At 33.3% G+C, this 16,757-nt stretch overlaps 1 protein-coding gene across 1 annotated transcript; it reads left to right on the forward strand.

Annotated features, from left to right (window-relative positions):
- Nucleotides 1-7,693: 7,693 nt before the first annotated feature.
- On the forward strand, nucleotides 7,694-16,621 carry LOC123529706 (transmembrane protease serine 2-like). Its single transcript, XM_053520749.1, has 5 exons — nucleotides 7,694-7,975; nucleotides 12,177-12,323; nucleotides 14,814-15,075; nucleotides 15,561-15,666; nucleotides 16,370-16,621. Exons 1-5 carry the CDS (start codon nucleotides 7,861-7,863, stop codon nucleotides 16,619-16,621), a joined length of 882 nt encoding a protein of 293 aa, XP_053376724.1. The 5' UTR covers nucleotides 7,694-7,860.
- The last annotated feature ends 136 nt before the right edge of the window (nucleotides 16,622-16,757 follow it).

Raw genomic sequence — 16,757 nt, forward strand, 5'->3', positions numbered from 1 at the left:
TCGATCTGAGGTTTACCTGATAAATGGGAAATCAAAAGAGAAATCGAAATAAATCCTCACCAAGTCAAACAGTTTTGCTTATATAGAGAGTGACCTAGATATTGACATTGCTATATTTAGAGATTTTATAACGTATTCATCACATTGAGATAATTGAGATAATGTTGAGCACACATAAAGCTACAACACTATTGGAATATGATTAAATTCGTAAATTTCGACGGTATAGCTTATACGAAACATATGCATTCATTAAGAAAACAAACTGTTCAAATAAAGTGGGTGGGGTAACAAATAATTTGATTATTTCACATCATTTAATAATTTATATACTTCAATATTCAGGTTTTTACATTGACAACAAATATTCCAGGATGAAAAATAAAAGATAATAGGCCTAATATTGAATATTGCGGTGTAACTTATGTTAATTTTAAAGTACGCAAAATTTTATTTTCAAACGCGGCAGCCATTTTGATGACGTCATAGACCAGTCCAGTCGCGGAACTCGGATTGGCGAAATGTCTTTTTTTTGTCTTTTTGTGACCTTCAGACATTGTCTAACAGTTTGGTATATGTCGCCATTTATCTTTTTTCCGATCGTACGGGAATTCCGTTCTGTAGACACTATTGTGACTTAAGGGGACACATATTGCTACATTCACAGTTCATACAGAAATGAGAAAGGGTGCATATTCAAGAAATTGATGGTGGGAAGATAAAAAAATATATTCCCAAACTGATATAATATTGATGGACACCTGTAATATTCAGTACTTTGTGGATAAGGATGTGGTACTATGAATGTAATAGGAAAACAGAGGTCTTTGTGAAAGTACATTCAACACAAAATATTAAGCTTTTGTATACGGAAAGAACAGGTTTTTTTTTTACAATACCAGTGTTACAAATAATGTTGAAGGGATGAGATTTTCTTTCTAACGCACCAGGTTTGCTTAAACATGTAAAAAATTAACGCCACGTCATTTCAACTCAGGATGGGCGCCATCTTTCTCATTGATAAAAAATGTAAACAAAACAATCAGAGTGGGATTAGCATTGCAAGGGCATAACATGACATTCTACACAATGAATACCTTAGAACAGATATGTAAGATGCTTCACATGTCTGGTGGGTTAAATGCATAACGTCGATCACTTGAAATTGATTTTGAAAAGGTGGTTAATTTTAGTTTATTTACATGGTTTTTAATTTTCTCGGCGATTCACTGCAAAAAGTATTACTGCGCCGGACGAACGGTAACTCTAATAGACAACGGGAGACAACTTAGGTGTCAGCACGTGTATGATTTAAGAAAAAACTTGTCGATGACTATTATTTCTTATCAAATAACGAATCCTATTCAGATATTTGTCTTATCAGAAAGTTATTAATTTATATGGACATTTATCAAAAAATATTACTTACAGTGGACTACTTTGCGCATCAAACTGGTTTCCGCTTCAGTTGTGAGGCACTTCCGTTATACTTTTTGACAACAATAACAAAACACAAAATGAATCAATAAAGTCACTTATAAACCGACTGCTACTTAAATCAGTGTAAGTATAGTTGTTGTTACAACATTATACTTGTTCATTACGTTATGAGATAAAATTTATCTTGAACTGCATAATCCATTAATTACTAATAGATGATATTGCATTTACAACTTATCTTACCCCGTTTTTACGTGAATGACAGCAATCTCGTGCAACTCGTGCAAACAGTGTTATGAAAAGTACGGTGGAGAATTCAAGGACAAATTATAAATGACATAAAAGTGAGGATAACTGTATATTGACATTCCTGCTGTGTATTAGTAAGTTTTGTGAATAAGATTAGAATGTTACTTTTGCACATATACACGTTGATTGGACCTCTCAACCAAATTTTATACCTTATTTTAGGGATTTTTAAGACAATACGTTTTCAAAAGTTTGTTGAATGTGATATTTTGATATTTAAGTGCATTGTAGTTCATGAATACCAAGTTGAAAATTAATGATGGGACCATTTCTAGGCCCTTATTGTAAGCCACTCGACTTGTGCAACGATAAATGTTTAGTGTATTAAGGGGAATATACTCTTGTAGTTTTGGAATGTGGCATTCCTTGACCACCATATCTTTTATTATGCACTACTTTGTAAACAAACTAAATAATATGTTTTAGCTTACATATGCAAAATGAAAAGAAAGACAGTGAACTTATTTCAATTTTTTTCTTTAAATTAGAATCTGTAGGATATTGATAAATATTTGGACAAAGTAAAGCAGTATTATTTTCGCACAAAAATATTAATTGTTGACTTTGAATGTACACAATAAGTCGTATGTAATTCAACAACAACTTTCTTGTTTCAGTTTTTCTCATTTTTATTTAAGTGAGCTAGCTCGTCCAATATACATGTATATGGTTTTCCCAGCTGACTCGCTCGTCCAATATACATGTATATGGTTTTCCCAGCTGAGTCGAGTCCAAATATATCTCGTATTATACAGTACAATGTTAAATAACCCTTTTATTCTATATCTATTGGTTTTCTCAGCCGGGTACTCGTCCAAATATATCTCCGTACTGTACAAAACAATGTTAAATAACCTATTATTCGAAGAGTGTGTAGATATCTTGGTACATATACATGAATCGATTTTTTTTTAAATATAGATAAATAATATATTGCAAGGGTCCATGGATTTTAGTTCTGACGTAACGTTGTGCTGACTAACGTAACGTTGTGCTGAGAGGTCACTTTTTATACTATTCGATGAAATAAAACGTGCATATCATCTATATATGAAGTTTATTTTGAAACAATTCCTTGTAGTACGCAAAAGAACGATGACGCAATATTGACTCAGTAGTCTTTCATTATTTTCTTTGAAGAAATCCAGTGCTGCTGATCTTTTCTTATTCCTATACAGACTAATAGAAAACTATTCGGTTCTGAACTCTTGTAAATCCTATTAATTCTCCAACCATTTTCCTTTGAAGTCTTGATGTAATTCCATAATGCGTTCAAATTCCTTATACTGGTCATTTATTATAAGTGTAGAAGAAACAACAACAACAACAAAAAGGGCTTATGATTTATCTTTACGTCAGATTGATGATATATTTTTGATAGATTTTTGTTTTAGTGGCAAGGGGCGAACTAAATGTGTTTGACACACAAGCCACTCTGGAGGAGGGGCAGATCACGAGATAAACGTATAATAATTTTTAAAACTTTTTATCTTTCTGAAGTTGTATAAAATGTTCAAGGTGTTTATAATAGTGTCTAAAAATACGTTTTATCACTGTAAAAATAATTATCCCGGAGCTAAGTCGACAAATCTGTCAGCCACCTTTCTATTTATACATTCTGCAAATATAATATTTCAAATGAATGAATTGTGTGCTGATGAAAATAGGGTGGAATGTTTAACAATTCAGGGCGGTACTTGTTTTTTCAAATCACCAGGGAATTATAAAACACCAGTGTTGTAATGAAGGATGTAGCCGATGGTTTGATTCGCACGTAGAAAATAAACGAAACATTTCCGGTGATTGACGAAAAAAGGATACAAATTAGGCCACACAAATGCAGTCTTTGCCAGAGCCCTTGTATTAACTTTATGTTTCTCGTAGGATTTTTGTCTATTTTTTATGTATATAACGTTGAGTTATCATGGTTTTTATCGGGTCGGTTATTAGCTAATTATTCCTTCTCTTGAGAAGGAATATTATAGTTTGGTTAGTCATACTTGACTGAGCTACTGATATCGAAATCTGTTGTCATTACAAGCTGGCCAGTCAAACTCCGTGACCTCTGACGTTAAAACTATTCTTTCCTAATTGAGGCGACTCCCTGACTGAACGCGTCCATGGATTACATATTACTAAACCCAAGGATGGTTGACTGATTCTTTTATTTTCTCCATTCTTGAAGAACATAGCATATGTACAAACACATTTACATGTAAACAACTAAATATTATCGTTATCTTCAAATGCATAGTCAATATGTGAAAACAAACCCCATTGCGACCCTCTAATTATGTGTAAAAAAATTCACGCATCGAATCATAACGGATTGACCGGGTCAATGTCTTATTGCCGTATTTACTCAACTGAAAGTGGTAACAGATTTAATTTGTTGTTGGATTTAACAACTTATGTTAAATAACTAGTGTAAATACTTACTTGACATTTTTTGGCTGCATAAAACAGACATTGCAACCCAAATTTTACAAGATGATCATTATATATTTATACAGAAGTGTCCTAGAAGGAACTTTTGGTATACTTTAACTTGTGTTAAAAGAAGATGTTTAATAATATAATTTTAAATACACGGATTGTTTTGCGAGCCAAAAATATCTTTAATCGCAACAACGAGACGGTATTTTTGCAATGTCTATCATAATTCTAGCTATGCATTTACTGAATTGCTCATATGTTGTAACTTTCATACTACAGCTTGTGATTTTACAACCTCGGCCGGTTAAAAAATACTGATTAATGTTTCTTTGTTTTTCAACGAAAAATTATTATCAATTTGGTTTTGTCATTATTTTCTTAAATTTTAAATGTTTCAAAATCTCCAAGTAAACTGATGGTATAAACGTGTCTCAAATGAGAACTGTAATACACGTGTGCATTTCGTAACTTCTTTCTAAGACGTGACTAGAATCATATTTGACGGGAAAACGTGCATGCCTACGATCATTAACATTGGCAAGAAACGTCACGGTCAGTGAAATGATAATTAAAGTCTAGACATTTATGCCTATTACTGTGACTATTTAAACGATATCAAATATTTCTTGAAATTCAAACATGTTATAGGCACCATATTTTTCCAAAACAGTGAAGTACTGTTGATGATAAAAAAAGATGCTGGCCTTGGTCATAATATCTGGAACGTTGTGGAGTCTTTTTATGCCCCCGAAGGGAGGCATATAGTTTTTGAACCGTCTGTCTGTCGGTCTGTCGGTCTGTCAGTCTGTCGGTCTGTCCGCATTTTTCGTGTCCGGTCCATATCTTTGTCATCGATGGATGGATTTTCAAATAACTTGGCATGAATGTGTACCACAGTAAGACGACGTGTCGCGCGCAAGACCCAGGTCCGTAGCTCAAAGGTCAAGGTCACACTTAGACATTAAAGGTTATTGCATTGATGGGCGTGTCCGGTCCATATCTTTGTCATCGATGGATGGATTTTCAAATAACTTGGCATGAATGTGTACCACAGTAAGACGACGTGTCGCGCGCAAGACCCAGGTCCGTAGCTCAAAGGTCAAGGTCACACTTAGACATTAAAGGATAGTGCATTGATGGGCGTGTCCGGTCCATATCTTTGTCATCGATGGATGGATTTTCAAATAACTTGGCATGAATGTGTACCACAGTAAGATGACGTGTCGCGCGCAAGACCCAGGTCCGTAGCTCAAAGGTCAAGGTCACACTTAGACATTAAAGGATAGTGCATTGATGGGCGTGTCCGGTCCATATCTTTGTCATCGATGGATGGATTTTCAAATAACTTGGCATGAATGTGTACCACAGTAAGACGACGTGTCATGCGCAAGACCCAGGTCCTTAGCTCAAAGGTCAAGGTCACACTTAGACGTTAAAGGTCTTTTTTCATGATAGTGCATTGATGGGCGTGTCCGGTCCATATCTTTGTCATTCATGCATGGATTTTAAAATAACTACGCATAAATGTGTGACAGAGTAAGACGACGTGTCGCGCGCAAGACCCAGCTCCGTAGGTCAAAGGTCCTAAACTCGAACATCGGCCATAACTATTCATTTAAAGTGCCATCGGGGGCATGTGTCATCCTATGGAGACAGCTCTTGTTATTGTAAATATTGTATCTATTTTTACATTTGATAAACAACAAAAACAAAGTTGTATCATACATAATACTGCATGTATTGATTTAAAACATATACATTTGAGACAAAATACTAGTAGTGTGCGTTTACATATTAACATGGGTAAATACAGAATTCGTCTAAATTACTTACGTGTTATTATTTCTACTTCTTTGTCATATCTTACATATTATGGGAACATCCGTGGCTGAAATGGTTAAAGTCGTTGACTTAGAATCGTTAATGTGGCTTCAAAATTTGCCTGGGATATAGAATTCTTCACGTGAGGAAGCTATCGAGCTGGCTTACGAAATGTCGGGCGTGATTCTACCCAGGTGTCCACCCAAGTCTTAAATATTGCCTGGGGGTGCAGCTTGTGCATTTCTCCCCATCACATCCACATCAAAGTAATAACCTACACTGTGTTCAAATGACGGTAAACACAACAAGCAACAGGCATTCATACAGATGAATTTAAGTATTTAATTAACTGGATACGATTCTAGCGCTAGTCTCTGTTCAGACCCTATGTTTTCTTCGCATGGGATAACTCTCGAGGCTGTTCAAATTTTGTTCTCAAAAAATAGAAGAGAATATATACGAAACAAGAGCTGTCCGTAAAACAGCACGCTCCACTATTCGGGGATTTAACAGTAAAATGAATGTATGTCTCAATGAGACCTCTACTTTCAAAGGAAGGTGCACCAAAGGGGCATAATTTTGTCAACAACACAAATTAGAGTTATTGGGATTGTTACGACACATGCAGATGCCATGATGATGGTAAAGCTATATTTTGAGTTTCAAGTCATTATCTTATACAATAGTACCAAATTTATGTCTAGAAAACGAAGTTTGTTAAAAAATTTAAGAATAAAAGGGGCATAAGTTGGTCAAAAATACAAATCAGAGTTATGGGGATTGTTACCACAAATACAGATGATGATGATAAAGATACATTTTTAGTTTCAAGTCTTAACTTATATTGCATAAAAGTAATATCCAGAAAGCGAAGATTGCTAAAACATTTTAAGTACAAAAGGGGCATTATTCTGTCAAAAGTAAAATTAGAAGTTTAGGGTTTGAAACTACATATGTAGATGATGATTATAAAGAAATATTTTTTTAATTTCAAGCCAGTATCTTTTAAAGAACTAAAGATATGTCTATAAACGAAGTTTTCGAAAAAAAACTTTAACATGAAAATAATTCCAAATATAACAACTTTGTGACCTTGAACTTGGGTATAATGGGCCCAGCCCCTGCACATACTTTGTTTGTATCCTGGACAATGTTTATGTGAACTTACAGTAAGACATAAGCAATAGTAACAAAGATATAACAGAAAAACAAAGGTTTCCGAAAAACTTTAACCTTAAAATAACCTAAGTATAACACCTTGGTTACCTTGACATTGGATAAAATGGGCCCAGCCCCTGTACATACTTTGCTTGTATGCTGGACAATGTTTATGTAAAGTTACAGTAATAACAAAGATATGACAGAAAAACAAAGGTTGTCGAAAAACTTTCACCAAGAAGGGTCACGCCGACGCCGGGCGAGTTGAATAGCCCCCCTTTTTCTCCGAATAGTGAAGCTAAAAATGATAAAAAAAAAATCAACAAAGATTATGTAGTCGGTAGCCAAACTAGTCTAGCACTCGTCTAAGACAAGAAGAACGGACGGTTCGCACACAAAAAACTTTGCGCTGCCTTTTATTTCCGTGCAATAATAACGTTATATTCTGTTTAATATCAGTGTACAGTAAGCTTAGTGTTTCTTGTATGTTATCACTGATATATCTACTCTCAAAGGTCATCATACCAAGATTTGATAATTCAATTCCAATCATTCCGATTGAGAATTCCAGTCCAGTAGGAGCAAAACCACACTATCTCTTTCATATTAACATCTATATTTGATACAGTTTTGCTTCAATTCGTGGTAGTTACGGGAAATTTTGGTATATCCACCAAGTGGAAATGCCGTCACTTGATGAATTGTGGTCATACGGTTTGGTCGCGGGAACATTTTCATACTCCGGCAGAAATGAGGAACTGTTATGTACAAGATGTTTTTATATTCACGATTCTTCTTCACATATGCACTGGTATGTATATCAATATTTGTATTTATTCGAAATTCATTTAAGCAGAAAAAAGGAAATAAAATGTACATCGCATCAATTTGTATGTTACTGACGTAAAACATGTGAAAAACATCTTTAATTCCTTTTCGAAAAGAAAAAAAAAACAAATGATATTATAAGTACTAGTAATTCTCTGTTCATTTTTTAACCTAAAGATTGTTGTTTCTTGTAATCCGTATCACCTTTTAAAATACATTTGATCCGTGTTACAAAATTTCAAATGCAATTTAAAAGTTTGAAATAAAAACTTGTGATTGAAATATTTAAACCATTCATATAACATTATTCAAATGATTTTAAAATATTTTTTCTTAATGGCTAATGGCTTTAAAATTTTATATCAATAATGAAAAAAAGAGAAAAGAAAATTAAAACATTAACACATTTTCTCATCAAAACAGTGTTAGAAAATGATATGATCCTTTATAATCGAAAATGATTTTGCAGAACTATATATAATATCATTTCCTTTATTTATAATTACCCTTTTCTTTCTCGATCTGCAATGTGCGAGATTTTGCTATGAATTTTTTCCATGATGAAAGGGATGTTGGTATTGGTAAACATCTTGGAATAAAAAATAATTCAGAAAAAAATGGTTTAAATTATATGGCATGTATTTTTTAAAAATTTCTTTTACATTTTTGCAGATGAAATTTATATATTTTAATTAATTAACAAAAAGTAAATGGAATCTTATAATGCCGATTTATTTTGATTTTCAGTCAAATTATTGTATAAAAGGTTGTTCTCTTTAAATGTTTATAATTTTCCTAAATAAAATGGTTTAAAGTTTAAGAAATAGCTCGCCAAACTGATACAGAAAATAAAAATAACAGCTAAGGCGTCAAATTTTAAATGTTGACCATAAGGATTCTAAAACCTAAAATGCTCATATGTTGATAGAATGATTTTACCGCTAACATTTTTTAAAATGATGAATATTATATGTATTCTAACCTTTATAAGACTTTCTTTTTTTCCATTTAAAACGATATTTTTTTATATGAGTAATACATCTGAATTTTGAAATTATGTATTTTTCTAAAATGCATTTGTACATTACTAGAACAAAGCGCAACAGTAAAAATTGTTTATGTATGATTTGAAAAAAAAACCGTCCTTCTAAATGAAGAAACGCGTAGATTTCCGTTGAGTAAAATATATTTTCTGATGTAAAGAATTATGTTCTGTAGGTTTCGAAATAAACATCACCTTTTTACAGAAATAACCGCGGTAAGATTTTTTAAATTTTCATTCCAAAAGGTGCCCTATACAGTGTTTTGAATTTGCAAGAAATGATTTGTTTCAATTTTTCAAAGAGACGTGTATTTTTTACTTATACTAGTTTTAATGTTGACGATGGACGATAGAAAGCGTTTACAATTGCATTTTATAACAGTGTGATGAAATTATTTTTTAAAAAGTACAGAACAAAATGGTATAATGTTTAGAACAAAGCTATCAAAATAGCTCTTTGCAGATTATTCTGTATATCCATTTGATACTTCAGATAGAAGTCACACAAATCTCATTTAAAATTATTTGTTAAAAAAAATACTATATCGAAAATGGGGAACTATCCGCTGTTGATTTGGACAGTACCACTTATTATTCAAAGGGGTTTTCACTGAAAATTTACTGACTGAATAGCGAACAGTGCAGACCATGATCAGACTGCACGGATGTGCAGGCTGATCTTGGTCTGCACTGGTCGCAAAGGCAGAATCATCTGCCGCCAGCAGGCTAAGGGTTAATTAAGCATATGTTTCTGGAAAATAGAGCAAAAGACTTGCACCATAATTCGGCGAAAACACACCTTCTACTAAATATTCAAAATAGAACCAATTTCAGATAACACAGGCAGTATTTAGAAACAAAAGTTATTTTTGAATAAACTTCAGAAATAATCTTTTCTACAACTGTGAGTGGAGATAAGCAGAAATGTTCTACAAATTTGTAACATTTTTTATGAATGATAATCTCTCCGCTTATCGTACGGAGAGGTATTTCCCAAGGTTATCGCGAAGAATTAGACAGGTGAATGGGTATAAACATTTCATTTAGTCAGGGCATTTACAAGTATCTTATTTATTTCATTTATTACTAACATCCTGATGATAAGTGCTTTTGACTGTTTGACCGAATATTTTTCAAGCCGATTTCCGTAGAAGAAGGAAACGGTTCTTCTCCAAGCTCTACGATGCAAATACCCAAACCGGAATAGACTGGCATCTCTACGATGCAAATACCCAAACCGGAATAGACTGGCATTAGTCGTTAGAGTCCTTTAACATAAATATATACGTCTTTAAATCCCCTCAAATAGCGCTTTCTGAAGAAAAAACAAACAAGATCTCTTATTGACTCTAACTGTTGAGATGAGCCTAGAGAGAAAAGGGTTTCTTAGAAAATATCAATGTCGTTATGAAGAAAGAAATAAACTTTATTATAGATTACTTGATCCCCACAGACTTTGTAAGTCTAACACCGGAATTTCTCTTTTAAACACATAGTCTATCATTTTAAAATAGAACTCTACCAAATATCGAAAAAGTATTAATGGACCGATTCTCAACTCTTTTTTCTCAAAAATCCAGGTGGGAAATATCTGCTAATCTACCAATATTTTATTTTATTAAAGATAAAATATCTTTAAAAAAAAGAAAGAAACAACAAAGAAAAATTCAGTCATTGGTGCATTTCTTGTACCTGATTTTAATGTTTACCAGTATTGTTTTAACCATATTCTAGGCACATTGTGTAGTGATTAGCAGAAATTGTTTTAATTTTTGTCGCGTAGATTTTACATTTCTAGCATGCCGGACATGATTTTTTCTATGTTTTTGCTGGTGCAGGATAATCCCGTTGTAAGATGACTATGAATGAATGCCTAAAGTCTTAAGCTTTGCGCTGCTACATTAAGGGGAAAGCATTCTTCCTATTTACTGAAGAAGAAAAAGAATTTATCGCTAGTTGAAGGTGCGGATGGGAATATCACTGTTTTGCGAAACTCGACAGAGCCTCGTTACCGCCTCAACTTACCCGCGAGCCAGATATTTCCATCCGCGCTTCCAACCAATGAAAGATTCTAATTGTCCAAAAATTTTCAGAAAAGCGTTTAGAATGGATACATATGGTACATACATAGTCTCTCATAGTTTTATTTCAAAAATGGCTATGTGCAATGCTGAATTTTACTGTCAATTAAATCAAGTAAATGCTTGTTGTATAATGCAAAGATAATAATGAACAAAGCACTAATATATAATATAATAATACCTAAAATGATATATTTTCAAATAAATAGGTGAAAATTGCTGTTTTCTGCGATCATCTGAAAACTTATTGGGACCAAACATTAATAATAATGATAATGATGATGATGATAATAATAATAATAATAACTTTATTTTCTGAAGGTTACATACTAAGTGTACAAATGCAGATATTATACAACTTATTTCCAGTATGGCCTTCAACTGATATACATTCATACATACACATAATCATACTGTCAATTTATAATTAAACATTTATACAAAAATACACATATCAGAATTACTTAAATTTTCTCGACAAACACGTCTCAAATCAAAGAAGTCTTAAATAAACGTAATGTAACAATAACTATGTTTTAAAAGAATTACCATGCGTCACAAAGATTATACATGACAATTAAGATGTACAAAAAAGAAAGTTTTTCTCATAAAATAATAAAGTGTTCCAGATTTGAATAATAAGATAATATAAATATTATTATTATTGGAAACGAATACAGTAACATCAATTCAACAAATTTTTTGTAAGTATAGGTTAATAAATGCCTTTGAGTGATAATGGCCCTGGCAAGGTGATAATAGCCCTAATTATTGTGGAACATGTTTAGATCGTCAATTCGGCAATGGTACGCTTATCTTATTTTTCATTTTTCACAAATGGATGGAGGATATATTCATTCTTTTTCAAATAAAAAAAATCTTAAAATTCCTTAAATCATTTTGGAGCCGTGATAAAAGAAAGTGTTTTCTTGATTTTTCTAACAAACCGAATGTACTTCTTATTTTCATAAGATGTTAAAAAAACAACAACAAAAAACGATTTTATCAATATAATACCGCAAACATTTGTCCGAATACTGAAATTTGTGTAATACTTTCAGGTTTTGATTTTAATCTATGTGGATACTTTGTAACTGGTGGATGGTGCGACACGGCATGTAGATACGAAGCACAACACGCTTGGCGTATTCCTTTGTGCATGCACAGTGGTGCACGAGGGCCGAAATGCTGCATTCCACCCGATCACAGTAAGGCAATCTTTTAAACAAAATTATTTATTTGTTTATTTATTTATTTATTTATTGTTATTTTTTTATTTTATATTTTATTTTATCTTATCTTATTTTATTTATCAGTTTATTTGTTTATTTATTTATTTACTTGTTTATTATTTATTTATTTATTTATTTATAGTTTACAAATAGTTTGTAAGTTTTATGTCATATATAACCTTTCTATTATACAATCCCTAGATTTTGCCATATAATGTCACTATATTTTGAAATAATAGACCAGTTTCCCATTCGATGAATTTGGCATTCTCGGGATTTCTCGCCAAATCCCGTATTTTCAAAACGAGGCGCAGTCTGCCGGGTCAGAACTAAGTGATAATGATAATGAAGCGACAGGATGTTGCTTGACAAAAAAAAAATCAATAAAAAAGAAATCTTAAATGCAAATTTTTGATTAGACCAAAGTTGATAGATCTAAATTACGTAAGTGCGACACAGTGCTCTGACATTCAAATCGCTGCAATTTTTCAAAATAGGTAGTTGATATTCAAAACTTTAATACCACTATTCTTTAGACTAATTTGAATACTAATAAGATTTTACGAGGAAAAGACGCTAAAGTGCTTTCAGCCCGTCACGACCTTTTCAGTTGCTATAAATTTGTGTCTATTAGTAATAGTTATAAGTAATACTTTGTACAACGTTTTTTTTTATCATTTTTAATACTTTAATACTTATGCTCAGTTTTGTATTATACCAGATTTCGCAGTAAATTATTATTGTTCTAGTTATCCTCGATTTTTGGAACCAGGTTTCGGGTTTCTGGCATTTAATTTTAACTCAGTGATTGGAATCTGAATTGAAAGTAAAATCAAGTTGAAATATCACTTTTCAATGAATGCAAAGGCATCGGATTATAACCCGCATCTAGTAGCTTTTCAACCGACATGTCCATTTTATTCAGCAAGAAAGAACTATGACATTGGGTGTATTCTCAACTGATCCACGTAACTATTCACTTTCATACAGTTGCAAGTGAAATATTGTTGTGCCTTGGTCGTGCGAAAATGTAAAAGAAAAAAAAGTTTTATTTCGCATAGTTGCAAAATATTCTAGGTTGTTGACAATCTAAATGCAAGCAGTTATCTGACTATATATAGAGCGCCGAACGGAAACTTTAAATGACACCCTAAAATATACCAAATCAAAAGAACTTTACCAGTTTCCATTTTATGTGATATCTTGTACCTATTTGAAAAGCGGTATGATTTTAATTAACAAGAATGTAAATGTGTTTCCCGCCAGTACAAATATTTTTAGGCGTGCCTTGAGTTTTTTTATTCGAAATCTTAAAGTTGATAATTTGATATTCTATTAGTATGTTACAATTTTCTATGTGCATAGCTTTTACCACATTTTGGCGCGTGAGTTTTCTTCTACAAACGCATCATCGCCTAGACTCGCTTAATCGCCTTATTGACTTTTACTGCTTGGTTATTATAATTACTTACAAATGAAAGTACTTTCAAAAGAGGCATACGTCTGGAGACATTTTCCTGCTTTAAAGAAATATACTTGCAAATTGGTCACAGTAAACAGAAAACCATTCTGATGTCAATCAAGATGGACCGTCCCACATGCTGTCAAGATCTTTATCATATTCGGGTACAAAAAGAGAATTAATTGAATCATTATGTATATAATACCAAATTACATTATAGAGCGCTGACTGTCGTTTTAATCATTTTACCAAACCACATCTTCTCATTGTTTGTATTCGCTCTTCAGTGCGAGTTTGAAGCTTTTACTTTCACTTGCAACGTAATAAAATATAATGAAAATGTATAGAAATGAAGTTTTCTTTAATTTCAATATGGAACCAACCGACAGGAAATGTGTGAAGAAGTCTTTTAAAAATAAAACCAAGAATAAAATTCAATTTTGTCCGATATATTATTAGAAAGAACGATTATTACGATATATCAATATATCCACCCAGCAGTCGGCGCCTCGTTTTGGATAACAATGTGCAGATTACTCTGCATGTAACCACGGAATGTGAAAAGGGTCTATTGCATATGAACTCGTAAAATTATAATTTTATGCAGTTGCTTCTATGTTGACTGTCGTCATTTGAAACAATATATACTGAAATATTACCATCAAGAATAAAACATACTTAAGTTTTCAATAAAAAATAATTTGTCAATTCAAATTTCTTAGAATCGTTTCTATGTTTTGTTAACTGAATTTTTTCTAGTAATATTATGTTACATTCTTGGTGAACTTTAACAACAAATTGTTATCAGAAGTTGGATAATGTTTTTTATTGTAGTTGAAGTAACATCTTGTTGTACGACAATGTCCGTAATACGCGTCCGAAATACGATTAACTTCAAACATATATTTTCAAAGTGTTTTGTTAAAACTACATAATAAAATGTTTTGTTTCATGTTTTGTCGTAAAGCATATTATATCCCTCACAACATAGTGTTTCTTTACAGGACTTGTGCAAGGAAGGGATCCTCCAACTACAGTTTCCACAACTGTTGCCGCCATATTACCACAAGAAACGGAAACACCAGAAATATCATGTGGTCGCGCGAGATCTCATTCACGTGTTCGACGCGTGATTGGTGGAAATCGTGCACCAGCTGGTACCTGGCCATGGCAAGCAGCCCTGAGACTGTATACTGGCCAGTATGTGTGTGGAGGTGTTATTATTTCTGACAGTTGGGTACTAACTGCTGCCCACTGTGTTCAACCGTAAGCATTTTAAAATCTTGAATACACGATTACTGGATCACGGATCACTTAGTCCCGTAGAGCTTGTAAATTCATAACTTTGAAAACAAACGACAACAAAATCTCTTTATAAAAACGGCTATGGCTACAAACAGCTGGTGCGCCCGTGATATATTACAGACTCCGGTATATACCGGATTAACTAAATTTGAACGAAAAATATCTTAAATGTATATATTTTGTAACCGTGATGATACTTACCCTAACCTTTAGTCAGTACATTATGCATATTATACTAAATGCGTGCGGACATGCAAAAAAATTGCGTAAGTTTGCCTTGCGCTCCTATTGATAATAACTCTGGGCATGCGCAGAACGGCTGCATCAGCTCTGTAATGAGAAACCTTCTATAAAAACACATGTAGTTATGACGACGTCATTCCAGGGGAGTGGGTGACAACAAATCCTTTCTTATAGACGTTTTTGTTACTTTCATATTGATACAGACCGCATGATGACCTGAACCTCCTCAGAGTGTATGTTGGTGACCAAACATTGTCGTATGGCCGGCACGGAAGAGAGAATTCGAAAACAATCCGAAGAATTATACGAGTAGGTATCCTCAGACAGTGGACTTTACTGCAGTCAATCTTCGTTAGCTCGAACTCGGATAATTCGAGCAATGCCTCACTCTCGAACTCATCGTCAGGTCCCGGAAAAGTCCATGTAAAAATCTATAGTGTCAACTCAACTACTGGAGCATCATCATTAGTAACGGACTGTTTACACTTGCGGCCTACGCAAATATGAAATATAACATGTCAGACTATTACGTGTATATTTAGATTTTCATAATGTCTTACAAGATGACAAAACTCAGATCCATTCATGTCAGAATGTAAAAGAAATCTGTTCTCATACGGCCATTTTACACTCCCCCCCCCCCCCCCCCCCCCCCCCACACACACACATACACACCAATACAGACATTGCCTTGTGTGGATATATTGCTTAAAAATCTAATAAGACAAGCTATGAAATATCTTAAATTATATAAGAAACGTTTTCTTTGTTTTACATACTAATAAACTTTGATAATGTGGCAGGTGAGTCCAATAAGTCCAGGGGTGTTCAAAGATAATCCTTCATAGATCTATTGCAAAGCAATTATTGGATTTACCTGTATCGGAAAATAAACAGTGTCGACTGTATTGAGGTCAACTGCCACATTATCAAAGTTTATTAGTATAAGATAAAACCAACTGTCATTGCGTAATCTTTACCACTTTTCAGTTTTATTTCTGTGTCATTTTAGCACGACAATTTCGAGCAGAATGTAGAATTTACAGTGACGGATCCGCAGACAGGGGACACAACCGTGATTAGACGTCATTTACATGATATTGCTCTCATACAGTTAAATGACAGCTTGACGTTTTCCGACAACCTCCGCTCTATTTGTTTACCGGATATGTCTGACGACCTGTCGGATCTACATGACGAATCAGCATGCTGGGTAGCTGGCTGGGGACAGAATCATGGTAAAGAAATGATATTTTTTCCATGACGTTTAAGCTACAGATCAGTTCAATGTAACAACACTATCTACTACATAGTTTGGTAATAGTTTTGATTTGTAGGATTTGTATAACTTATATATATATGTGTCATCGGGCCGATCTGAAGTATACACACACGCGTAT

Source organism: Mercenaria mercenaria, chromosome 13 (assembly GCF_021730395.1).
Source record: "Mercenaria mercenaria strain notata chromosome 13, MADL_Memer_1, whole genome shotgun sequence".
Classification (NCBI taxonomy): Eukaryota; Metazoa; Mollusca; class Bivalvia; order Venerida; family Veneridae; genus Mercenaria; species Mercenaria mercenaria.